The sequence below is a fragment of the Mesoplodon mirus genome (genome assembly GCF_964341445.2).
Source record: "Mesoplodon mirus genome assembly, chromosome: X".
Classification (NCBI taxonomy): domain Eukaryota; kingdom Metazoa; phylum Chordata; class Mammalia; order Artiodactyla; family Ziphiidae; genus Mesoplodon; species Mesoplodon mirus.
In genome coordinates, this window is record NC_138981.1 from 48,899,228 (window position 1) to 48,911,770 (window position 12,543).

Consider the following 12,543-nt stretch of genomic DNA (forward strand, 5'->3'; position numbering starts at 1 on the left):
GCGCCCCGGGTGGGGGAGGGGGGCCGCAGCTACACCTGGAACGCATTAGGCTGGGAGGCCCCGCCTGGGGAGCAGGGAAGAAGCTGGAGGGGGGGGGCAGAGAAGGTGAAGGTGAAGTTGAAGGCAGCGGCGTGGGCGGCAGAGAGGGCCTAGCAGGCCCAGGCAGAAAGGCTTCTATGCCAGCTTCAGCTCCTTGGGGCCAGCGCTGCCAGTCCTGCCTTTCCCGCTTTCTACAGGCGCCTTCCCTCCCTGACTTAACCCCTTCTCTGCACGGGCCGCGGGGAGGTGCTGCGGAGGGCTGAAAGCCTCCAGCAATGGGAAGAGCCTTCAGTTCCCTCTCTGGGCCTCAGCCACACACCTGTGCCCCTCACCCTCCTGTCCTTAGTCTGGGGCCCAGATGGACACAGTTGACGCCTACTGGGCACTGCCCCTTTTTCAGGCTCCTCAGACTCAGTGCAACTTAAAACCCAGCTCTATCCCAGCCCCTAGTGGCTCTTCCTCCTGTTTCCCCACCCCAGGAATGGCACCTCCAGCCACCCAGTTCCCTAAGCCAGAGGCTGGGCTTTCTCCACGAGTCCCCCTGCTCCCTTAACTCACATGTCCAGCCAGACCCCAAGTCCTACAGACTCAACTTCTTAGGAGGGCAGGAATCCACAGACTATTTTTCCCACTCCAGCCTCCTAACGGGTCTCCCTCCCATCCTCAGGGCCCTCTACAAGGTATTCTCCACACCACAACCCGGTTATGAAAACAATCCTCTTCAATTTCTGTAGCCCGGTGAAGGGCTCCCCTCGCCTCGGGGGTAAACTCCAAACTCCTGAGCATAGGGACAAGTAAGGCCCAGCTTGAAAACACTTCCCCACCCCCACCCCCACCCCCACCCTCCAGCCACAAAGGCCTCTTGTCTGTTCCTCGAAAGTGCTCTCCTCTGCCTGGGGCTTTGGCACATGTCATTCTCGTGGGCCTGAACAGCTTTCCTGCTTCTCCTTACCTCTGGACTATTTATCCGTGGGATCTCAGCTCAAGTGTCCTCTTTTCCCTGCCTGCCCCCTCCTCATCTGTTGCTTCAGCATCTGTGCTTGGAATGACCTGTCATGTATGTCTTCCCTGCTAGAAAGGAGCTCCATGAGGACAGGGACTGAGCCTGCCTTTTGTTGCCCACCCAGCAATTCACACAGGGCCAAGCACAAAGTAGGTACTCAATAAACATTTGTTAAGTGAAGAAATGTCCTCCTTCTTCCCCTCTTGCACTCTCCCTTATCTGCTCACCAAGTACTTATGGATGCCCTACTATATGCCAGACAAATGCGATGAACAGGGCCTTGATGTTACAAATGGGGAAACGAAGGCCTTGAGGTGGGAAGGGAAGCCTGAGGGCACAGTGAACCAAGGGCAGAGTCAGGAGTGCAGAGGTGCCTTCTGCTATTGCCCTCATCCTTGTCTTCAGCCCTCTGTGCTTTGAGGTACCTTTTGGAGGTGTGATGCCTTCCAGGTCCAAGGAACTGGGTACTGGAGCCTGGAGAGGCTGGACTCACTGCTCCAAGGATGTCTGCTCTCTCCAGATGAGGGCACTTAACACTTCTGGGCTGGGCAACGGCAGAGTGCACTTCCTGTCCTCATTCCAGACAGGTCCTAGCCCCACCCAGCCAGCGTCTGGCCAGCTCCACATCTGCCTAAGGCATTTAGCTAACTGGTCCCCAGAATACCATGGTTGGCATCTGTCTGGAGCACTGGTAGCTGCCGCTCACTCTTGAAGGAGCAAGTAGCTCCAGCCCGGCTGTCCCCTAGGGGCAGAGGCACGTGAAAGGGCCGAGGAATGGGGATGCCAACCATCTGCAGCTGGAAACGTCAATTCTTTTAGTCCTGTCTGGAGAAGTCCTTACTGCAGCTACCCAGTCTTTACACTTTGTTGTGTTTGTTTGGGAGGCCCCAGCTGACTAGAAACCAAATCTGGGTCTTTTCCCAGACACTCCCCTGGAATCTCAAACTGCTGCTCTCCAAAAATCACCAGCAGAGCCCACCACCCCCTCCTGTCATGAGTCCCCTCTTCTCCTTTCCATGAGCAACCTCCCTCTATGGCCTCTCAGGATGCCCTCAACAGGGAAAACACGGAAGGAGCCACAGGAATTTACTTCACCAATGTTTGATTTGCTTTTCAGGAGTACTCCCTCCGTTCTTTGCAGCAGCCACTACCCTGGGTATATGTGAAATGGGTCTCAGCTTTATGCAAATATACTTTAAAAACTGCTCTTCCCCCCACCCCACCCCCAAATGACATTTCTAAGGCAAAGTTTGGGTGACTCTGCTGACCTCACTATCTGACCTCACTATCTATGTCTTCAAGGATGGGACTGGGGTTTCCCTGGTGGTGCAGTGGTTAAGAATCCACCTGCCGATGCAGGGGACACGGGTTCGAGCCCTGGTCCAGGAAGATCCCACATGCTGCAGAGCAACTGAACCGGTGAGCCACAACTACTGAGCCTGCACTCTAGAGCCCGCGAGCCACAACTACTGAGCCGGCGAGCCACAACTCCTGAAGCCCACGCGCCCTAGAGCCCATGCTCTGCAACAAGAGAAGCCAGAGCAACGAGAAGCCTGCGCACCACACGAAGAGTAGCCCCCACTCGCCACCCGGATGTCCCCCCAGGCCTCTCAAATGCAACAGGTTTCAAACGTACATCAGTATCTGCCCCCCAAACCTGCTCCTTCTCTTGCAAGCAGGTGGCCCCACCAGCATCCACCAGGTCACCGTAGTTGGTTTCAGAAAACAACCCAGACTCATCCTGGACTTTTCCTTCTTCCTCGGCCTCTACGTCCAAGACACCACCAAGATCTGTCCATGTTAGCACCAAAATCTCTCTCAGATCTTAACCTTCCTCACCTACCATCACTCTAACCCAAGCTACTATCACCTCTTGCTGGGATGACTGCGACCCCTACCTGCCAGTCTCTGACTCCACTCTTGTGCCCCTACCATCCACTCTCCACATACAGCCGTGGGGATTTCTCAAACACCCATATCTGAGCACATCATTCCCCTTCAAAGGTTCCCCTTTGCCCTCAGGATTAAGTCCCTTCGCCAGCCTTATCTCTCTACTTCTCCCAATACCAGCCCCTGTCTGAGGATGCCTCATGTCTCAGTGCCTTTGCTCCCACTGAACTTCCTACCTGAACTGCTCTCTGTGTTCCTCCTAGCTCTGTAAACCCTGCTGGCACCCCTCTAGAGCCCTTCCTTTGGGCCAGGCCCTGTGCTGGGTGCTGCTGATGCCAGCGTTTCCTCTGCCTAGAGTCCCAGAACTGTAACTGGCTTCCAGCTTAAATTGCCAAATGGCAGCCATACATAAGAGCTAGGCATAAAGGGTAAACTGAGGCTGCCAGTGTTTGTGCGTATGTGGGTGAGAGGTTGACTCACTCCCTTTAGCTTAGATCCCAGGCCTCCCTTCAGGGTTGGGAGTTATGGTGGGAGGCCCACACAAGGCCCTGGGGAGAGGGCCTCAGAGTGGAGGCTGATGTGGTATCCTAATGATGCGGACTCACTGTAGGACCACAGCTTAAACTGCCTCTCAGAGTCTCCACTGTCCCAGCTCAAGGATGGTTCCCACTCTAGGCTATACATCAGAATCACCTGAGGAGCTTTCAAAATAGATTCCCGGGTTGCAACCCTAAGATCCTGGAGCTTTGAGGTAGAGTCTGGGAATCACATTTATTTTTTCAAAATCAACAAGGGGGATTCTGATGTTCATCCAGTATAGGAAACCCAGAACCAGACGGTGACTAGGGGTCTTTCCAGCTCCAATTCTTACTCTTAGAGTGTCAGATGATGGCCCAGGCTCCAAATCAGAAGGAGCCAGCCCCTCTTGCTGCCCCCCTCAACAGGCTGAGTCCTTCCACTACCCACAAAAAGGCTTTAACACCAGGTGCAACTCCTTTGACTGAGCTAGGGTCAAGTCCCAAGCTACCCCCCAATCAGCATCTGGAAAGATATTCCCAAAGCTGAGGAAGAGGGCAGGGCTCCCCCCAAATCTCTATGAGCAAACCTACACTTGGGAACTCCTTTCTGACTCTCTCAAAGCCCTCTCTGGTATCTCAGAGAAGTTTAGTTATCTCAGTAACCCAATAAGGCCTTAGGTTTTATCAAACTGGGAAATGGGCATAAAAACAATCAACCAACCCCGCACTAGGAATCAGGGTAACTAAAAGAGAAAGCACTTTGAAGCAATTCAAATCTTTCACATGGATAAGATACATTATTTTAAAAACCATCCCCCCCACCAGGATGGGCCACTGCACCTAAGGATGGTGATTCTATAAAGGCCTCAGCAGTCTGAGGGAGGAAGCGGGGAGGCACACGGAAATCTTAACATGTGGACTAAAATGTTTCAGCCCTTTAATTGACGCGCGCTCTCTCTCACATTCACACACACACACACACACACACACACACACACACACACACACACCCTACAACTACCAACCCTGCCCTCTTTGGGCCAATTATAGGCAAGTCCTGTGGAGAGAGAAGCAAGTCACTTGTGCCTACCCCTGGGCTGGCTGGGCAGTGGGGGTGGCGGGCTCTCACGCCCCATGCTGCTGTGAATCACATGGCCCAGCACTTGTCTTGCCAGGGCCTGAGTAATTCCTCCGCCTCTTCTTCAGAAGGTTTTTCTCTTATTTTTTTTTAAATTTTATTTCATTCTGCAGGCTTTGCAACCAGTATCTCATAGACTTCTCATGGCATTCTCTAGATGAGGAAATTGAGGCTCAGAGAAGGGAAGTCACTCACCCGGGGTTCCACAGTGAGTCAGTTAGGAATGGTTGGATGGGAGGCCAGGTCCTTCCCTGACACCCTTCTTATTCCCACTCCTCAACTTGAAGTGAAAGAAAGAAAAAGACACCCACCAATTAGAGAGGCAGGGACTTCATTGGGAAAACGGATCGTAGGAACTTTGTGCAGCTTTTTGCGGGGAGGAGGGGAGTGGTTCAGGATGGGTATTTTGATTGTAATTTGGAAGGACTGATGGAGTAGAAAGAATCACTGCTGTGTATTGATCAGAGGCCAGAGACCAGGGGCCTAGATGCTGCCCAGCTACTGACTCCCATACCAAGAGTATCTGGAGGGCAGGAGCTCAGTTGTCCTTCTCTTAGACAATGGTTACTGAGGGCCTACTATGTGGTCCCTTCGTAACTGTTCAGGCATTTGTTCAAGGATTTATTGAGCACCTACTGTGTGCTAGGCACTATGCTAGTTGCTGGGGATACAACGGTGAACAAAACAGATATAATCCCCTTGCCCTCACGGAGTTCACATTCTAGTTGAGGAAGACAGGCAATAAATAAGTAGACACATAGAATAAGATAACTGCATATGTACTAAGCGCAAGGATGGAAGTGCAGTGGCAATTTTGATGGAGACCCACAAGGGCCCCTACCTAAAGTGATCAGGGAAGGTCTCTCAGAGGAGGTGACATCTGAGCTGAGACCTGAAAGATAAGAAACAAGCCAGGTAGAGAGCAGGGGGAAGAGCTGCCAGGCAGAGGGAAAAGCAGATGCAAAAGCCCTGAGGTGGGAGTGCTTGTGGCATGTTTTGGGATCTGAAAGAAGGTGCTGCAGTAAAGTGGGTGAGTAACCTGCTCCACACAGTGTCTGTCAAGGGGAGTTTGGAAAGTCAGCAAGAGCAACATGCAGGGTAGGGCGTTAAAGGCCTGTTGTCAGCTGGTTATCTCCAGCCCACACTGAGGGAGCCCCTGAGAACTCCCAGAGGTTCCACAACTAGCCCAAGGTCACAAGAGCAGCAAGGGGCACATGTTGCCCATACTTTTATGCTTTACTAATGCTACCTGGTACTGGGCCACAGTCCCCCCAAACCTGAGAAGCCTGGGATGTGGGCCCTGGGAGGTCCCAGAGGCTCAACAGCTACTTCAAGTGTTGCCCAGTGGAAGGTACTGCTCTTCCTCCATGGCTTCCGGGCTCAGGTCCACATGGGATGTTCCCAGACGGGGGAGGCCCTGCTGGACTCCTCAGACACTCAGTTCTGTGCAGGGAAAAGGTCTCTCCAGGCAGTGATCTGTGGCCCCAGCCTGAACTAGAGCTGCTCCACCTCTGCAAATCCAAGTTCAAGCATCCTGGCTTCGCCTCACAAACAACCTTATAGCCCTGCACCTCTGCAGCTCTGCTACAACTGGCTTCTGCCTCCCCCATCACCACCTTTCTGCTGTCTCCCTACCTACCAGCCCCTCCAGCCCTTCCCTCCAACTTGACCCCCAAGGCCCACCTCTTCCACCTTTCTCTCTCATCAGCACCTTCTACTCCCTCCTTCCCTTGTCCTCCTGCCACATACACCTGGCAAAACCCCAACCTTGGATCAATCTACCATCCCTCTTTTTTTTTTTTTTTTCCACTCATACTCCAGAGCTGCTCAACAGTACAGGAGAAAATCACATAAGCAGAAGGCTTGGCTTTACTTTCATGGTCTCCAACCTCAGTTTGGGAAGCAGAAAGACCATAGACTTTGGACTCAAATAGATCTGGTTTGGAATCCTGTCTCTATACTAGCTGTGTGACCTTGGGCAAGTTACTTAATTTCTTTGAGTCTCAGTTTCCTCCCGTACAAAATGGGTCTAATGATACTTACTTCACAGGAGGCTCCTGAAGATGAAATGAAAACCCATGTAAAGCACCCAGTGCCTGGCAAAATGTAGGCGCTTGGCAAATGGGAGACTCATTCTTTTCTCCCATTCCCCCAAACAAACCCCCCTTACTGCCTTGCAATCCAGCCCCTTTTTCTTACAGTGCTCCCTCTCCCATTAGCCTCAGCAGATAGAAGAGGAGGGTCGGAAGGGTTGAGGGGGCACAGAGGACAGAGAGGAGGCGGGAGGGGTGGGGGTGGACAGGGGTTGAAAGAATTAGACGAAGGCCGAGGAGCGAGGGAAGGGGTTGCGGGTTGAGAAGAGACGAAGGGCTGGGGTGAGCGGGCCGGCCCAGAGGTGGGGCTTAAAGGGCCCGAGAACAAGAACCCGCTCCCAGGCCCATGGCTCGGGCTCCCATGCTTTCTCGATCACTCACCAGGCCGGGGTTGCGAGCCCTCCAGGTGGTAGGAGAAGCGCAGGGCCCGGTGGTGCTGTGGACTGGGGCCGCAGGGCAAGACCCGGGGGCCTGGAGCGACGCCCAGACTGGCGTCCGAGGGTCCGGCAAACTGGGGATCCAAGAGGCTTCCGAGAGCCGAGCCTGATCCCCTGGGCACCGGCAGTCCAGGCTCCGAGGTTCCAGGGTCCGAGTCGGCATAGGCCGGTGGCGCGGCGCTGGGGGAGTTCGCGGTTGGGTGTTCGGGCTCGGAAGGCCCGGCGCCCCCCGGGGCTCGGTGGCCGTGCATGGTCCGGGCCTGGGCGCGGGGCCCGGGCTCCCCGCTTGGCTCCAGCTCCTGGGGCGTAGGCGCGGGCGGAGGAGGCCCGGCGCCCGGCGGAGCAGCGGCCTCAGGCTCGGGGGGCGGGGCTGCGGGCTCAGCCCCACTGCGGAGACTCGAGCCCCGGGCCCGGGCCCGGGCCAGCAGCCGTGGCAGCGGTGGCAGTACCAGCAGCAGCCGCGGCCACCGCCGCTGCGGTGCCAGGCATCGCCGGCCCGGGCCCCGCGCGGGGAATGGGCTCGGCGGGGCCGGGGGCCCGCTGGGGAGCGCTGTCTATGCGGCAGCGGCTGGGTGAGGGTCGGGGGGTAGCGCTCGGCGCGGGCTCTCTCGTGAGCGTTGAGCCACTTCCGTGGCCCCGGGGCGAGCGGCCGGTCTGTTCCGAGTGCGTGTTCTCTTCTTTCTCCCCAGATGGGAATCGATCTGGGCTCTCCTGGCTGGTCGGAAAAGGTTCTTCCTCCCGCCGCAGCGGAGGCTGGGGGGCGGAGGGGAGGAGAGGAGAGGGAAGGGGAGGGAGGGAGGGAGGAGAGGATGGCGGTGGCGGGGGGCGCGCGTGTGCGCCGCGCGCTCGGGCTGGGGGTTTCCCCCTCAGCCAATGCCTCCCGACGATGCTCCAGCGGCGGGGGCAGGGGAACAGCCTGGGCCCGGCTCCGCCGTCCTCCCCAGCCTCGGCCTGGGTCTCCGCGGCGGCGGGCGGGAAGGAGCCCGGGGAAGGGGGGTGGGGAGGCGGGAGCAGTCGCTGAGGCAGCCGCAGCCACAGCGGCGCTGGGACCCAGTTGCCCGGGTCCCGCCCCCTCGCCCGGGATTTGCGCCTGGCCACGCCTCCTCACTTCGGCCGGCCTCAATTCTCGCTGCGACCGCCTTCAAGGCACTCCTTCTTCTTAAAAATTCCCCCTCAGCCTGTCCTCCCCATCTCCCCCTGGTCCCGCACAATCAAGTCTACGGGCTCAAACCCCCAAACCTGCCTTTCTGTCACATCTCAGTTCTGCCTCCCTCTGCTCATCGTTCAATCTCCTTTCCAGCAACCTTTCCACATGTTCCAGAGTTTACCTAGGGCTTGGCTCATAGGGGACTTGCCTTTGATACTCTTCACGCAGCTCAAACCAGACCTCATGGTTCTTTACTTCGCCACTCTTTGGCCAATAGCCTCAGTTCCCAGGATTGTCGCATCTGCCTGGCAACATTCCAACCTTGAATCAGTCCAACTGTCCGCCTTTTCCATGCCTGTGCCCAGGCAGCTAAACACTGCTGGAGAAAACTATTCAACCTCACAGATTTGTGCCACTATAAACTCATGGTCCCCAGCTTCTACCAGGCACTCGGTGCTGACCCACAACCCTGCTATGCGTTCCCGGGCAGCCTTCTCTCTCATGCTCTGCAACAGCCATTTCTAACCTCCCTTCTCCTCAAACCCCCAACTTCTCCAGCTGTCCCCTGACCCTCAGCAGATGACCCCACCTCCTGCTTCACAGAGTAAACAGAAGTCACCAAAAAGGAAGTTCTTTCCTTCTTGCCACCAAACCTACAGAATCTGTCCCTTGTTCCTTCCCAACAGCATTTAAACTTACACAGGTCTCTTCCATCTAAAAATTACCAAAAAATCTCCCTCTCCAACCACCTCCCTCTCTTCCCTCTATAAACGTCTCAAGAGTCGCCTACACTTAACTGTCTTAATTTTCCCACTTCCCACTTATCTTTCAACCCACTCCAATCTGCCTCTACTATTTGCCTGATACTGCTCTCTTATCAAGGTCTGCCACGGCCCATGTCACTAAATCCAATAGAATTTATTCAGAGGTTATCTTACCTGACTTCTTGGTAGCATTTGGCACTAGTGACCACTCCCTCCTCCTTAAACCACTTCCATGACACCACACTCTCAGTTTTCTCCTGCTTCCTTGGTAACTCCTTTTTACTTTCCAGACTCCTCCTTGTCCAACTCTTAAATGCTGATGCTCTTTAGGTTTTGGCCTGAGCTCTCTTCTCTCTCTCTGCTCTTTCCTATAATTATATTCATTCTCATGGTTTCAACTATCATTTCTTTGCTGATGACTCCCAAATTGATACAAGTCCAGGTACTTCTCCTGACCTATGCGTTCAGCGGGTTAATAGACAGATAGCTCTACCTGAATACCCTGGGGACACCTAAAGCCTCAGCTTCTCTCCAACTCCAGGTATCCCCCTCCCAGCCTTTGTGTCCTTCTTTGTGCCTTACCTTAGCGAATGACCCCAGTCAAGGCAGAAACCTGAGCTGTACCCCTCTTCTTTCTCCTCCACTCCCATGCAATCACCAAGTCCTGTCATTCTTATCTCCTGAATATCTCCCAAATTTATTTACATAGTCTTATTTCTGCTGCTACTACCCTAATCTAGGCCAGCACCATTTCTAACCTGAATACTGTCACAACCTCCCTGTTTCAGTCTTATTCCCTGGAATCTAGTCTCTTCACTGTAGGCAGTATGATCTTTTGAAAAGGTAAACCAAAATCATATCACTCTCACGTTTAGAACCCTTCAATGAGTCCCCCACTTGCTCAGAAGGAAAACTACCTTCCTCAACAGGCAAAGTCAAGCTGGGCTCTTCATGATTTGACCACCACCAGCCTTTCCAGACTCCATGCTTGAGTCAAAGCTGAAATTATTGGACTGTTCCTTAGTCTGTCTAGCTTTGGAGTCTTTGTATATGCTGTTGCATCTGCAAGAAATTCTGTCCACATCTCCCCTGTTCCATTTCATTTGTTCTTCAGATCTCTGCTCATTTGATGAATGCCTTTTGAGCACACACTTTGGGCCAGGCACCGTATGAGGCACTACTTATGCAGTGGTGAATAAGACAGACATGAATAAGATCATGGAAAAACAAACTCGGCCCTCAGAATTTCAGTCTGGTGCTGGAGAGGACTTGAGGTAAACAAATACATAATTACAACATATAAACACACAAAATTACAAGTCGTGATAAGGCTATAAAGAGTTGGAACAGGGTGATAGGAAAGAGAATAACAGGTGGGGGCAATTTAGCCTGAGATTCAGGCAAGGCCGATACTTAAGGTGAGTAAAGGAATGGGAGTTAGCCCATGAAGAGTGGAGGCAAAAGTGTCCCAGGCAGAGGCCACGGCAAGTGAGAAGGCCCTAGGAAGAAAGGGAAAGGGTATACTTAGGAACTGCAGGAAGGCCAGTGTGGCTGGAGCATAGTGAGCTGAGGGCAAGAGGTATGGGATGTGAAGTTGAGGCTGTAGGCAGGCAGAAGCCAGCTTATGTTGGGCTTTATAGGCCGTGGTGAGAATAGATCTTATCCTATGAGCAATAAAAAGGTACTGAAGCAGTGCTTTTAAATGTGGGTCAACCTGCAGAAGGTACTGAAATCAATTTGAGAAAAGAATAGAAAATATCAGAACGTATCATAGGATTATGTAGGAAGGGTAAGCATGTCTCAGTTTGCATCGTATGTGATCATGATGAAATAGTATCTCTTTTGTAGATACTTCCTATCCCCCAAATGCTGAAATACACTAAATTGAAAGGTTTTAAGCTTGGAATTGACACGGTATAGTTAATGTTTAAAGAGATTACTTTGGCTGTTGTGGATTGGAGGTGGACAAGATTAGGAGTCTACTGCAATCAGAGATGACGGTGAGTGGACTAAGGTGGCAGAGGTGGAGATGAAGAGAGGTAGATTTGAAAGATATTTAGAATTGAAAGGGCTTGGTGTGGTGGCTTGCAGGTGGGAGGGTGAGGGAGGAATCAAGGATACCTCCCAGGGACCTGGTGACGTGAGGCCAGGTCATTCATCGAGATGAGGAAGACAGAAAGAGGAACAGGTTTTCAGGGGAAGATCAAGAGTTCAGTTTTACATGCCCTTGAAATAGCCAAAGGAAGAAGTCAAGCAGATAGTGGTATATATTGTACATCCCAGAGAGGTCTGGTTTCAGATATTTTGAGAGTTGGCAGTATAGCGATAGCATTAAAAAACGAGAGAAGTCAGTCTGAGACAGAACAAAGAGAAAGGAAGAGGATCCATGACTGAGCTCTGAGAAATTTCAAGTTTAGAGGTTGGATGAAGGAGTAGGAGGTGGTAAAGAGATAGGGACATAACTAGCGACGTGTCAGGGATGTTTTAAGAGTGCTGAGAAGTCAACTAAAATGAGGATTGAAAGGGGTCCATTGGATACGGCAATACGGGTGTTGGTAGTGACCTTGATATAAGTAGTTTTGGAGGAGTGGTGGGGTGGAAACCAGAATGGATGAAGAGTGAATGGATACACCATTGGTAGGAGTGTAAACTGATACAACCACTCTAGAAAATGTTGGCCATTTTCTAGTAAAGCTGAGCTATGCACATACTCTAGGTCCAGCAATCTTAGGTGTCTATCCCAGAGCGGTAGTTCCCACAATGTGGTCTGGGGATCCTGAGGGCAGGGATGGGGGGTGGGGGAACCAAAGCCATAATACTAGAAAGATGTTATTTGCTTCTTTTACTCTCATTCTCTCAAGTACGTAGAGTGGAGTTTTCCAGAGGCTACATGACATGTAATATCACAACAGATTGAATGCAGAAGCAGATATGAGAATCCAGCTGTCTTCTATTAAGCCATACAGTAAAGAGATTTGCAAAAATGTAAAACAATGCCACTCTTCTCACTATATTCTTTTTGTTTTGGAAAATAGAGTTATTTTTCATAAAAATGTTACTTTTGTTAAATGTAATTGGCTTATTATTTTTAAATTAATATATTTAAGCTTTCTCGGTTTTAATTTCTAATACAGCAAGTATCAATTGGTATAACCCACATACGCCAAAGCTTTTTAGGGTCTACATTGATTTTTAAGAATGTAAAGCAAGTCCTGAGACCAGAAAGTTTGATAATCGCTCCCCTAGAGAAATCCTCACATGTGTATACTGGGAGACACTACAAGAGTGTTCACCAAAGCCTGTTTGAAACAGCAAGAAACAGAAACAAGAAAATAAGATGAATAAATTGAGACATATTTATACAATGGAATACTATAATTAAATAAATGAATGGAGCTTCCCTGGTGGCGCAGTGGTTGAGAGTCCACCTGCCGATGCAGGGGACGCGGGTTCGTGCCCCGGTCCGGGAGGATCCCACATGCCACGGAGTGGCTGGGCCCGTGAGCCATGGCCG

At 52.2% G+C, this 12,543-nt stretch overlaps 1 protein-coding gene across 1 annotated transcript in view; it reads right to left on the bottom strand.

The window, feature by feature from the left end:
- The window catches only part of FGD1 (FYVE, RhoGEF and PH domain containing 1), a 35,426-nt gene extending 27,966 nt beyond the window's left edge, over positions 1 to 7,460 (bottom strand). Inside the window, exon 1 of the mRNA XM_082610189.1 lies at positions 7,063 to 7,460. Within this exon, the coding sequence (XP_082466315.1) occupies positions 7,063 to 7,369 (307 nt within the window). The 5' untranslated portion in view covers positions 7,370 to 7,460. The remainder of the gene's footprint in view (positions 1 to 7,062) is intronic.
- Positions 7,461 to 12,543: the final 5,083 nt, after the last annotated feature.